At 47.4% G+C, this 12,958-nt stretch overlaps 2 protein-coding genes and 1 pseudogene across 2 annotated transcripts; 1 reads left to right on the top strand and 2 right to left on the bottom strand.

Annotated features, from left to right (window-relative positions):
* Positions 1-344: 344 nt before the first annotated feature.
* LOC119302267 lies at positions 345-4,023 on the top strand (annotated as a pseudogene).
* A 257-nt stretch (positions 4,024-4,280) lies between these two features.
* LOC119302266 (UPF0664 stress-induced protein C29B12.11c-like) lies at positions 4,281-6,381 on the bottom strand. Its single transcript, XM_037579308.1, has 5 exons — positions 6,065-6,381; positions 5,292-5,403; positions 5,074-5,145; positions 4,751-4,965; positions 4,281-4,660 (listed from the first exon to the last, which is right to left on the bottom strand). Exons 1-5 carry the CDS (start codon positions 6,172-6,174, stop codon positions 4,555-4,557), a joined length of 615 nt encoding a protein of 204 aa, XP_037435205.1. The 5' UTR covers positions 6,175-6,381; the 3' UTR covers positions 4,281-4,554.
* Positions 6,382-8,276: 1,895 nt separating this feature from the next.
* On the bottom strand, positions 8,277-12,335 carry LOC119299768 (DNA repair RAD52-like protein 2, chloroplastic). The gene is made up of 5 exons (XM_037576915.1): positions 12,223-12,335; positions 11,534-12,022; positions 9,495-9,532; positions 8,958-9,049; positions 8,277-8,691 (listed from the first exon to the last, which is right to left on the bottom strand). Exons 1-5 carry the CDS (start codon positions 12,333-12,335, stop codon positions 8,545-8,547), a joined length of 879 nt encoding a protein of 292 aa, XP_037432812.1. The 3' UTR covers positions 8,277-8,544.
* Positions 12,336-12,958: the final 623 nt, after the last annotated feature.

Genomic DNA, 12,958 nt, shown 5'->3' with positions numbered 1-12,958 from the left:
ACACATCGAGCTGGACATTCACTTTGTGCGCGAGCAGGTGGCTCTTGGACGCATGCGGGTTCTCCATGTGCCGACTGCTCAGCAGTTCGCTGATGTGATGACGAAGGGACTGCCGACTTCCACCTTTGAGGAGTTTCGTTCCAGTCTCTGCGTCACTGGCGCCGCTTCGACTGCGGGGGGGTGTTGAGTATATTGTGTACGTGTATATGTGTGTGTAGGGCCCACCTCCTGTTTTCCTTGTATAGTTGAGGTTGTGGTCCACCTCTGTACTTATATATACGTGTCTGGTGCATCGATCAATATATCGCGATTGCACAGCCATAACTTGTCCTTCTACACTGACCCTCACCGCTTTCTGCCAAGGTAATTTACCCCCACCCCCAGCCTGATTTTTTAGTTCCATGTGGATTTTACTCTCATCTCGGCATACTCTCCAGCAAATCGCCCGACGATTTAATGGCGGATCCGGTGTCCGCTGCTGCCGCTGTAGGATGGGCCATGAAGGCCGCTGGGTGGGTCGCCTCGCCCATCATCTCCGAGCTTTACAAGAAAGCCTCTAACCTCCTCAATTTTGATGCATCGCGGAAGCTCAAGGAACTGGAGCCAAAGATTTTGCTGCTGCAGCGCGTGATGGAAATAGTTGAGGAGAGCCCTTACAGGCCTCATCTAGAGCAGCTGTTCAACGATCTTAAGTCTGCTTTCTACCAAGCAGAGGACATCTTGGATGATGTTGAGTATTACCGTCTTGAGAAACAGATACAAGATGACTATCTCAGGTCACAGGTGGCCCCGCCTCGACGCAGCAAGAATCATGTGAAGAAGCTCTTGACGTCTGCCATGAAAAAGTGCAACTTCCTGAAAGACCAGGTGCTTTACTGCCTCTATATGTGTTTGTATTTTCTCTCGGGCATAAAAAGGTTTTTTTTTAAATTATAGCATGAAAATATGTTAGAATTGCAAAAGGAGAGTATATTTGGGGCTCTACCCTTGATTTTCTGGTTTATTTGGGGCTCACTGGCCTTACAACTTAGCAACCGTATCCTTTCCTAGCAAAAGCGATGAACCATATTAAAAATAATCTTATTTTTGCTAATCAAGCTGAAAATTAAAACTAACTTCAGTTTTTGTAATGTATGTTTCTCGGATCCGTAGAAATATTACTCATTCATCGACTTCTCGCTTGGTATTTTGTTTTGCAGGACTCTGGCATGTCAAAAATCGAGTTGAAGCAGAGCCTAGAAAAAATAGAAAAGGTCATAAATGATGCATGTGGATTTTTTGAACAGATGAACTTGCCAAACAAAAGTAATGCTAATTTGAGCAAACCTGCCAGCTCACGAGGTGCGGTCACTACGGCGAGGCCTCCACCTCTGGTAATCGGAAGAGATAAAGATTGTGATAACATAGTTGCAATGCTTCATGATAAGGAAGAAGATGCTCAACCAGATACCAATAAGGCTCAATGCTATTCCGTAATCGGCATTCATGGCATCGGTGGTTCTGGAAAATCAACCCTTTCACAACTTGTTTGTGCTCGTGAGGAAAAGGATGGCCATTTCAACCTTGTTATGTGGGTTCACGTTTCACAGGATTTTAGTGTGGATACCATTTTCAGGCAGATGTCTGAGGCCGCTAGCAGGACCCCGTGCCCTCAGTTCAATAATCTTGACACCTTACAGACTAATTTGGAGAAGAAACTGCATGGAAAACGGTTCCTCTTGGTACTAGATGATGTTTGGTACAATAATAGAGATGTGAAGCAGTATGAGAAGCTGCAACAGATACTTTCACCGCTGAACGCTGGAGAGGCAGGAAGCAAGATCCTGGTGACTAGTCGAACTAAAGACGCATTGATAGCTCTGGGTGCTGCAGAGCAAAGATGTATTCCCATGTCACTGCTAGATGAAGATGTCCTGCTGAAATTGTTCAAGCACTATGCATTTCACAACGTGTGCGTTGCTGCTGATGACCGGATAAGACTCGAAGACATTGCAACTCACATTGCAAAAAAGCTGAAGGGATCACCTCTGGCGGCCAAACTTGTTGGAGGGCAGCTACGTATGAGGCCAAACATCGATTACTGGAGAAGTTCCCGAGATGGGAACCACTTGGATGACACCATGGGAGCTCTGTGGTGGAGCTACCAACATCTTGATGAACAGGTCAGACGATGCTTTGCTTACTGCAGTATTTTTCCTCGAAGACGTCTCTTGGAACAACATGAGTTAGTTAAGCTTTGGGCTGCAGAAGGGTTTGCTAGAAGTAGCAATGAAGGGAAGGATTTGGAAGATGTTTGCCAGGGATACTTTGATGAACTGGTGTCAGCCTCATTTCTGCAACCTGAAGTAAAGAAGTACTCCAGTAAGAAGGACACTTATATAGTTCATGATCTGTTGCTTGATTTAGCAGATAGGGTTGCTGGAAGTGATTGTTTCAGAATAGAGAATCAATGGAAACAGATAGGAGATGGCTTAATAATGGAAGGATGTGAAGAGGAAGTTCCCCCAGACGTCCGCCATCTTTTTGTTCAGACCTATGGTTCAGAATTGATAAATGAGAAGATATGCAAATTGGACAACCTGCGCACTCTCATCATTGATGGCGTAGATGTCAGAATACAAGTTGAGGAGAAAACCGTCAAGAGTCTGTTTGTGAGGCTAAAGAAGTTGCGGGTGCTTATCATACCTGTCTATAATGATCAAGGTACATTTTCAGTCCCAGAATCTATTGGTCAGCTAAGGCATCTACGGTATCTACGGCATCTTCCTTTTGAGACTAGATTTTTCTGGTGTTGAAAATCTGGTGTTCAACTCTCGTGATGACATGTTTGGCCTCATCAACTTGCGACATATGGCCGGAATGCCGTTTCTGAAAATACCAAGAGTTGGCAGGATGACATTGCTTCGAACGCTGCAAAAAATCAAAGTGGGAAAGGAACAAGGGTGCGAGTTGAAGCAACTCGGCGGCCTCAACCAGCTCCGTGGCAAACTGAGTATCGCGGGCCTCGAAAACGTCGAGACCCAGCAGGAAGCTCTTGAAGCCAAGCTGGGCGACAAAGAAGGGCTCACAACATTGCAACTGTCGTGGGGTCATGATCATGATGTGAGAGGAGAGTTGAAGAAACAGGAGGCTCAGACAGAGGTGCTGGAGGGTCTCTGCCCGCCCAAGCATCTCGAATCACTGACCATCTACTCTTACCATGGCTTGAGATACCCAAGTTGGATGATGGGTGAGCACGGCGGCGGCCCAAAGTATGTGAAGGAACTCAGCCTCTTCCATTGCAGCACAGAGCTTGGTGGGTTCTGGCCTCACCTCCGTTCGTTCTACATGTACCGTTGCAGCTCGTCCACCATGCCGGATCACATGGAGCACCTGACGTCGCTCAGGCGCCTGGACCTCGACTGGTGCCCGAACATCCGGTCGCTTCCGACGCTGCCGCGGTCTCTTGACTACTTGAGTCTCACCTTCTGCCATGAGATGCTGATGAGTGCGTGCAGAAGAGCTGGAGACCCCAACTGGGAAAAGTTTCAGCACGTTCCTTATGTATGTGTCAGCGACTTGGAGGTAATAATAGATCACCATATCTTCCAACCGCAAAAAAAAAACACCATATCTTCCTTGGCATTGTCAAGACTTGTCATGATCGTTTCTTAATCCGTTTGATAAACTGTCAAACACAGGACGACATAGTGGAGACGAGAGCCCGTGTAGATGGCGGCGGCTCTTCATCATCATCAGCGCCCAAGACTCCCTCGAGCGTGGAAGCCGTGTGTGATCCTTGAACCTGCCTGCCAATAATACACTTACTGAGTTTTCAAAATAATGTACTTACTACTTGGTCTACTGTACGTATCTTGCTGAGTTTGCGAGTCAACGTGCAGCAATGTCCTGTAATAATGCTGTGAAACCGTGAATGAACACTGAGCTTGCCTTGTTTCCCTTGGCATGTAATATGAAAACGAGAGATGCTCAACATCCACATTTATTTGTTTCCGATTGGTTTGCAGCCAACTGCTTGTACTACTTCTACTTGCTTTCTTGCCCCAAACCCAAAGACATTGCTATGTCTCTGGTGTGTTTTATTCCAAGTGTTGATGATTACTATGGACACTGGCGCTGCAGCAGATCAGCAAACATATAGCCAAGCAGACCACTTTATATGCACATTACGACTGACAGGTTGCCATCCTAGGTTTGGTATTATTCTGATTGCCATCCAAGGCTCAAGAGGCTGAAGAATGGACCAAACCAACGCACACATCTCAACATGTCGACACAAATTTACTCAGCATTCAGACCAGTTTTATAACTCCAAAGGAAACTTATACGGCGAGATCAGCAACATATAATCCAGCAGAGCACCTTGTATGTACATTATTATACTTAGATCTAGATTGAACCCACAATTGTCTAACATCATCATCATACTACTATACTTCCATCACATTTTCTTCAGTGAGAGTCACTGGAATGGCACCAAACAGATATATTGCTCATGTGCACCACATACATAGCTCGTCGAAAACACATGCACTTTGCAATCAGGCCAAAGCATCAGTACGCGTTGTCAGCGGGGCCGTGGTAGTTTCTCCTCCTCAGCTGGGATTCCGCTGCGGGCTGCTGGAGGAAGATCTTGGTAGGATCATGTGGATCGACGTACCTGTAAACATCAGACCACAAGTGAGTTCACAGCACAACAGGGGAATAGCTGCAAGGAGGAGATTGGGAAATTTCAGATTGGTGCACTCACGCATGGCGCATCATGTCATCGACAGGAGTCTGCGCTGCCTGCATGGGGTCCACACGGGGCACAGTAGCGGGCTGGGCTTCAAACTGATTGTAGCGCCGCACTGATGTGATCAGGTTCAGGAAGAGTGGCACAAAGGTACCGCATCCACCTTCCTTGAACAAGATCTTGAAGGTGTGGGTCGAGTACAGAGCCCTGTTCTGGCTCTCTGGAACAACCTGGATTGAAACCCACAAGGTTAATATCTTGGTATGTGTGTTTAGGAATGTAGGATGTACAAGCATTCTCCAATTACGAACATAAAAAAATGTTCAGTGACAACTCACCGGCTCAACGAACCCAGAAATATTGTTGCAGTGAAATATCGGTTGGTTGAACTTCTCACCGTGCACGTACAGCTGCAAACAAGTTAGGCATGTCAGAGAATTTACATTTTGCTGTAAACTCATGATGTAATGAAATTATTATTAAGGAAGCAACATCAATTGTTCCTTTCACAGATTCACAGGGGATAATAGGGTCATTTCAGGATGCATTTGCTCACCAGGGGCATATCAAAGGCAAAGAAGTTGCCAACAGGCTTGGCGGCGACAAACACCATCCTTATGTTAGAAAGGTATATGGTGCCCTTTGTTTTTGCGTGACCGCCGGGCGCCCTGAGAACAGGCGAAGCAACCATATGAGACTGATGATAGTATTCAGTTAGTTATTATTGTGCAAAGCAGTGTTTAATTCAATATAAGATAAAAACCTAAGCCGAACATAATGAGAAAGCCTTCTAAATGACTCAAACAACGAAAGCGTTCCTCATCTAACTCATGGCCTTTCTTAAATCCCAAACCATACAGCATGCAGCATTATTTTTCTCCTTGTCACCCGGAAGCTCCAACCAAGCGTTCCAAATTATCTAGTAGTGAATAGATACAAGCTATGTAGGCCAACCACGCATCACCAACACATCAAGCCTTCCGAGATTGTACGTTTACAACCCCTGAAGAAGACGAGGATGAAGACGAGCACAGCTAAATTAGTTGCAAGGCGACATGCCAGCCACCGAAGGGCAAAATTCCCCTCTCAAACCAAGGGCTCGGCTCAATTCGGGCCGCCCGCGCCACCCGGAATCTCAGATGAGCCGATTCCGAAGAGATGCTAAACCCCCCACCGTTTCTTCGCGTGCACCCCTAACCTAACCCCAATCAAAATCCCCATCCAGACAGCGCGATCGCTGGCCACGCTAGATCGGAAAAAAAAAAGCAATCTGTCCAGGCGAGGCGAAAGCAAGCGGGGCGAGAAGAGGGAGGGGAGGGGATTACGCACGAGGGGATCTTGTCGACGTGGAACTCGACGCCGTCGCGGGCGAGGACGAACATCTCGCCGTGGAAGGGCACGGGCATCCCGTTCCCGAACAGCTGCGGGTTCTCCGCCATCTCTCCGGCCGCCCGCTGCTCGAGCCTTGGTTCCTTCCTTGCTCCGCCGCGTCGCCGGATGGATCAGGGGAGCGGCGAATGGGTTGGGCTGGCGAGGCTGGCTGGGACGCGGTTCCGATTCCCGGGAGGAGGGTGGTCTGGGTGCCTTGGTGGCGAGGCTTCTCGAAGCGGTCGACTCGGGTGGTTTGGCTTCGTTGCGATGCGACTATGGGTTGGGGTGGGGGTGGTCGGGTCCGACGCGTTTATGCGAGCGAGAGGGGATCGATCGCGTGGGCCGCTCGATCTCTCGGGGCAGGCGGAGAGCGTTCCAGACGCGGGCCGAAGCGTGTCCCTGCCGCACACCCGTGTGCTGTACGTATAATAACCGTGGTTTTGTTTTCCTTGGCCAAAATGTTTGTTAAGAAATTTTTTCTTTCAACATCAGTACACACACAAGCGCTCGTACATACGCGCACACAACGTGAATCCACAAACCGCCCCATCCGTTCGGACCGTGCGGTTTGGACGTGTTTTGGTCTCGAACGTCCTTTCTCGCCCGAAGTGATCACCGCCACACGCATGCCGACCCACAGCGAACGCGACCTCACACTGGAGCCGTCATTGAAGAGGCGCGCCGGCCCAGAGCGGACGCGACCTTGCGCTGGAGCCGACATTGAAGAGGTGTGCCGCCCAAAAATGTCACCCTCGCCGTCTCCCCATGCACGCCTCCGCGTTCAAACGACAATTCGTTTTGTCCACCTCGCTTCAATAAACATGAGCGGTTGCCGAGGAACCAACTTCGGTGCCACCTGTTTGTTCGTCTACCGCGCACCATTAACCACCTTGCCGCCTCGCTTGCCATCCATCTGCAATTTAAACACCAGGCCTAGCAATAGCTGCATCCAACCTTTTTCGCTCCCTATCTCCTCTCAGCACCACACCCGCCATGGCTTCCTCGAGCTCCAAAGCTCTGTGGGATCGTCCGAACAGAAGAAGGAGATCGCCGCCATTGCTATGGAGGAGCCAATGGAGGAGGTGGTTGACGACGAGCCGGCCCATGCCGACATCACCAAGGGGGAGGCGCGACTCACTACACCGACATGGTGCTAGAAGGGTGGCAGGTCGCACTCGGCATCGCATGTCGACCAGGCGTACAAACCTCCACCTCTTCGACAAGCATCGACGCGCGGATGAGAAACTCACTACTAGCACGGGCATCGTGGCGGACGTGGACGAGCAGGACACACTTCTCCTATACTACATGCCGCCCACGACATCCGTCGCGAGCTTTGATGCTAGCGCATCCCGCGGGCGAAAAAAGAAGCTGTCTTGGCGAAGATCAACGAAGCGGCGACGTAATTTGACTAGGGCACATATGACATTGCCAGCTCCGCGCCGACCACGCCCCGACGGCACGACGAGGAAGCGGGCACGTCCACGGGCGCTGCCGGCGGCGAGGAAGAGCAGAGCATGGGAGGCCACCGGTGCTTGGGTGCCACAAAGGCCACCACTCCCCCCCCCCCCCTCGTTGAAGCTAGGCTTGGCGGGCTCATCATCGTCGGCTGATTAGCCGCTTGCCTGCTTTGCAGAGGTGGAGTTTCACTTTCCGTGGCTCATGGCCGATCGACCATCATTTAGACTAAGTTCGAATAGGGTTTAATTCATATATGTCAAAAATCATCTGATTTTATGTAAAAATTATCCAAATTTGAATGAAATTCTTCTAATTTATTTAAATTTGCATTGCTTATCTTTGTCAAATTCCATTAGAAATGTAACCAGACATTTGCTGCTACAGTTGGATGGCATGTTGCGCTGTCTGATTTGAGGGTAAGCGTATGAGTTGCCCTAAGTTTCTAGATGATTCATGTGATTATACTCAATCCTTTAAGGAACCTAAATGAAGATCAAGATGCAAAATGTGAAGCTAAACATGAAGATTTAAAATGAACTTTGTGTAACTTTTGGTTTTACCAGATATCTTTGTTGTGCAATAAAATCATATCATTTGCAAAAAGGAAAAATGGTTTATATATGTAAAAAGGGTGGCAACAAAAAATAAACAATTTCTGTCAATGTGGTGTTGCCTATTCAAAAGATCATAAGTGCTGCAAGAGAAAACAAAAAAAATCTCCAAAAACTACATGAAGGCAGAAAATGCACCAGAGAAGTAACAGCACATTATTCCATATGTTCTTTTCCTTTCTCTAGCTGGATAAATCTTGCGAGCCTACACCGACAACAACAACAAAAACGTAACAGAAGGAACAATTTACAGGCTTCTTGCACAAGAATTAGGCACCAGCGAAGCATTTCCAACTCTCCATGGGCGTGCCTACCCACGTTATGACCAGCTCCATTGCTGAATGAATCTCAAAGTTGCCGTTCCTCCTACGGGATCTCACCCTGGTGGTACAGGTACAGGCCGAAACCAAACCGGGCGCAGGCCTTGCTGAATGCTGCCTCCTCCGCAGCCGCAACAGCGTCGTCGTTACGTCCCTCGTGCACCTTTGCCGTGCCTGTGGCGTCTCTGAAAGCCTATACCATGCAGTTACGAGTGCTGAGTTTAATTGCAAGAAAATGAGAAGTAAAATGAAAGGTTGTTTCAATGAGTCCATAATGATGATCGACTAAATAAAATTGGTACAGAGGGTTCGTCTCGACTCTCCATGAGTCGATGTATTACCTCACCAATTTCCACTCTATGTTAACTCAAAAAGTTGACATTCGAAAGCTATTAATCGAGAATATATGCTGGACAGATAGATGCTAGTTCTGCCAAAAAGAAAGAAGAGAACATATACCTCTCCATCCGTTCCTTTCAGAATCACTCGATAGACCACGGTCACAGTTCCACTGTTGGAATAAATAACATCACGAACTTCACCACACCAACCTGAAAATATAGTAATCATTGATCACTTCTCTTTACTCCACCTGGTAATTTCTGTATTTGATGTTTCACATTTGCTTTCCTCCTATTTTACTATGTGGGTATCTTCAAGTGTTGATGTATGATCACAGTAGTTCAATTATCAAATCCAACGAAACGCAAAACTTTTAGTAGCTGAAACACGGCACCGTCACCAAACACAATGTCAGAAGAGTATAACGAGCCATCATTCTGGTTCTCTATAACAAACTAAAAGGTAAGGCATGATAAAAGCTGGTCACGTGTTCTTGATAAGATGGTATTTCTTAATATGAAGTTTGTGAGGACAAGTACATGAACCCAAATACAGACTTGGAACTAAAGTCCAATTGAAACAAATAGAGAGGAATTTACAAGGAAAGTAAATTTTAATCGCAAATTGGCATTTGTAATTTTAACGAGAAATCACCTGGTGCATAAAAGCTGAGCATTCTGTTGGCATGGTACCTGCACAATCAGAGATTAAAAAAAAACTGTAAGGGGAAAGGCATCACCTACATATGTTTCTCTATCAAACTTTGTTAAAAAAAAGTAGCCATAGTAGAGATCAGAGTTATGTCAGTAAAATTATTGCCAATGACTGATATTGTACGTCAGTGTTTGTCAGGCTTACTTCCACTGTATCCATTAATAATAAAGGGTCACTGAATCCAAGTAATCATCGCAAGCTTAACATGGGATGTGTAGCTACAGCCTTTCTTATCAAAGGACTAGGAGCAGCAAGTTAATTATTCCACCCTTCATCCAACAAATCCAACCCATGGCAAAAGAAATGCCCTAAAGTAATCATGTTAATGAGCGGACAGGACAAGCTTCAAGATCAGGGGATCTAGATAGGAACAATCTTTTATCAAATGGAAAAGGTATCTTGGTTGAATGTTTTAGCTTAAGAGGTCTTCAGATAGGCTAGACACGTCACTCTTCTGACAAGAGGTAGATGACAAAAGTAACTCATACTTGAGCTGCACTCTACTCTCCTATTATTTAACCTCAGAATAGTTTCTCCACTGGCTAAGATAGGCTAATATCATGGTGATTTATTTGATTTGGCATAAAAAGCATACAGACACCACTGTATTATTTTCTCTTTACAGAAAAGGAGACCAAAATGATGTAAGTCAGCTGACAGCGGCCGAATTTAACAGTCACGAAATGATTAGTAACCATATAATGTTCCAGCTAAAAAACTATGTAAACTTCATTGTTTTATCGAAAAATATACAATATTTTGTAGATTTAAAACCAGAGGCCCACGCTCCATTTTAAAAGCATCATAGGCACGGTGGTGTTAGAATAAGACGATATGCAGCGAACACATAACTGCAGCTGTTATCCTCTTATACAAAGTCCAAAGTACCAGAGCTCTTCCGCTAAAAGGGCTGTATATGTAAACTTGAGTGTTTTATCCGAAAAATATACAATAGTTTTTAGATTTAAAACCAGAGGGCCACGCTCCATTTTAAAAGCAATATCGACGGTGTTAAGAAAAGATGACATGACAGCATACACATAACTGCTGCTGTTATCCTCTTACAAAGTCCAAAGTACCAGAACTCTTCCGCCTTTTATTTAGTTAGATAGATTAACAGGAGTGTCCAACCTGTCCTTGTCTAAGACGCATCACTTGATCAACAACACCAAATAATTGACCACTGACTTTTAAATAACCTTATCTACCAAACCCTGAAAGTGGAACAGAAGAAAAGTGGCTCAAGTAACCTTACAGTCTATCGGATGTTTCGGACCTACCAACAAAGCAAGCAACAGCCTAAAGTTGCAGAACATTAAACTATCTAATCACAAGTATGGTCAATCTAGCAAACTTATTTTATTGGCCAAGAGAAAGTTATGGATTCAGACAGATGAAATCATGCAAAGCAGGTCAGGTCTTCTTCACAGCCATCCTATCTTCATTTGCTCGTCTGTCAAATCTAGCAGCTCCTAGTTGGATACTTGGTTTTTTTCGAGGACAACAGTGAACCTACTATGCAAGAACGACTAGAGAAGGAGTGAACTGAACTACTGTGCGAGGTGGAACTTGGATGAGCTACCAAGGTATTAATCCTGCAGTAGAAAAGTTATGCCACCACCAAATGCGTTTGTCCGGACCGTTTCAATTTGTCCAATCCCACCACCCGAATTCAGAGGGTAAACAATTAGAGAGAGAAGAGGCAGTAGCTGCGGCCATGAACTGGCAACAAGCTGCAGGAACCAATCCTATGAAAGCCTTGCGCCCACTAAATTCCCACGAACCTCTGGAGTCTCTGGAAGGGAACCAGCATCTACCGACTGACCGTGATGGCCGACGGCGAACAGCAGCAGTAGCACGCACGCAGCTAGCACGCGGCGGAGCAGATCAAATCGAGCGGGGAGAGGAGACGGCGGGTGGGTGGGTGTCGTCGTGTCGGGGGAGTTAAAAGAGTTGGGCGGTTGCGCTGAGCGTCGTACCATGGGACGGTGTTGGTGTCGGGGTCGATGATCTTGTCGGGGACGCGCTTGTTGAGGTCCCTGAGGATCTCGACGAGCGGGCGGGTCATCCCGGTGGGCTTGTCGAGCGGCACGACGTAGTTGGTGGTGGGCACCCCCTTCCCCACGCCCCCGTCCAGCCTCGCCGCCACCCGCGCGCCCCGCCCAAGCCGCCGCCGGCCCTGCCCGCACCGCCAGCCTGCGCCCGCGCCCGCCCCCCTCGCGGGCCCGAGCGGCGCGGCGAAGGGGCGGACCCCCGTGGCCGCCGCGGCCTCCATGCTTGGCCGCTGCCCGCCGGGGTTGACTCTGCGGAGGAATGCGATGCGCGGTGCGTCCGTGGTCGATCGTGCGAGCGGTGGGAGGGAGGGGGGAGAGGTCAGAGGGAGGCGGGTTCTGGAAGCGGGGGAGGAGGGGAGTAGAAAAGGACCGGGGGTTCCGGCTCCTGTTCCGCGGCTCAGATTCTCTAACTTGCTTATAGCAAGTCAGAGGCAGCCCAGCGCACGCCAGATGCCGCTCGTTCTCGATCGGTCGGCTGCTTCTTTCGATCCCTCCCTCAGCCTAAAATAAGCAGCCCAGCCCAGATTTCATAGCCCACCTAAAGGCCTACTTCAACACAGTGGAGGGAAAACAAAACTTCAGGCGGGAGCACGAGAGGATTTTGGCGGGGAAACGTGTGCTGCGCTGCTCTGTCGCGCGCTGTCTCAGCTTTAGGCGATCGCTGCGGCAACTCCAAGGAAATCAGCTGGCTGATCGAGGAAAACTTTTGGCGATCGATTCCAGCCATCGTTCCTCCTCCTCCTCCTTCCAGATTACAGGTAGCAACCACAAATCTCCCCTCTTTGTCTTGTATTTTCTTCACAAATTGGAAATTTTCTTACTTGTATTTGTTCATGATTCCTGCAGTAATTATTGTGTTCATATCTTCAAATTAAGAGATAATGGCAGAAACCAACAAGTAAGTTAGGCTTACACGGGAATTCCTTTGCTGACATCTAGATCTATAGCAAGTTAGGCTTACACTGGAATTACTTATATATTTATTTTGGTGCAGGGAGAATGTGGTCCGTACGTCCTTACCTCAAGTTGGTCAGAAATTCACAGACTTGGCTGAGGCATGGTCATTTTGGGTTAACTATGGAGGCCGGGCAGGTTTTGAGGTCAGAAAAAGGTCAAGCTGGAAAAGTAAAATTGATGGAGTGGTAACTTCATGTAGATATGTGTGTGCAAAGGAGGGTCGTCGAGTACAAGACAAGAGGGATCATCTCACAAAGAACCCTAGAGCTGAAACAAGAACAGATTGTGATGTCCATATGTGTCTTTCATTAGATCGAGTGGCAGGACATTATGAAGTGGTGGAGGTAGTGCTTGCTCACAATCATGGTGTCTACTTACCACAAACTTTCCATT

The sequence above is a fragment of the Triticum dicoccoides genome, chromosome 5A (genome assembly GCF_002162155.2).
Source record: "Triticum dicoccoides isolate Atlit2015 ecotype Zavitan chromosome 5A, WEW_v2.0, whole genome shotgun sequence".
In the NCBI taxonomy this organism is placed as follows: domain Eukaryota; kingdom Viridiplantae; phylum Streptophyta; class Magnoliopsida; order Poales; family Poaceae; genus Triticum; species Triticum dicoccoides.
This window is presented reverse-complemented; position numbering and strand designations above follow the sequence as displayed.

Coding starts and splice junctions, on each gene's coding strand:
- LOC119302266 (XM_037579308.1), bottom strand. CDS start 6,174: ATGGCGGAGAACCCGCAGCTGTTCGGGAACGGGATGCCCGTGCCCTTC. Junction 5,146..5,291: donor TTGCCTTTGATATGCCCCTG/GTGAGCAAATGC, acceptor ACTTGTTTGCAG/CTGTACGTGCACGGTGAGAA. Junction 4,661..4,750: donor GATGACATGATGCGCCATGC/GTGAGTGCACCA, acceptor TGATGTTTACAG/GTACGTCGATCCACATGATC.
- LOC119299768 (XM_037576915.1), bottom strand. CDS start 12,335: ATGGCTGGAATCGATCGCCAAAAGTTTTCCTCGATCAGCCAGCTGATT. Junction 12,023..12,222: donor GACAGAGCAGCGCAGCACAC/GTTTCCCCGCCA, acceptor ACTTGCTATAAG/CAAGTTAGAGAATCTGAGCC. Junction 9,050..9,494: donor GCTCAGCTTTTATGCACCAG/GTGATTTCTCGT, acceptor CTATATTTTCAG/GTTGGTGTGGTGAAGTTCGT.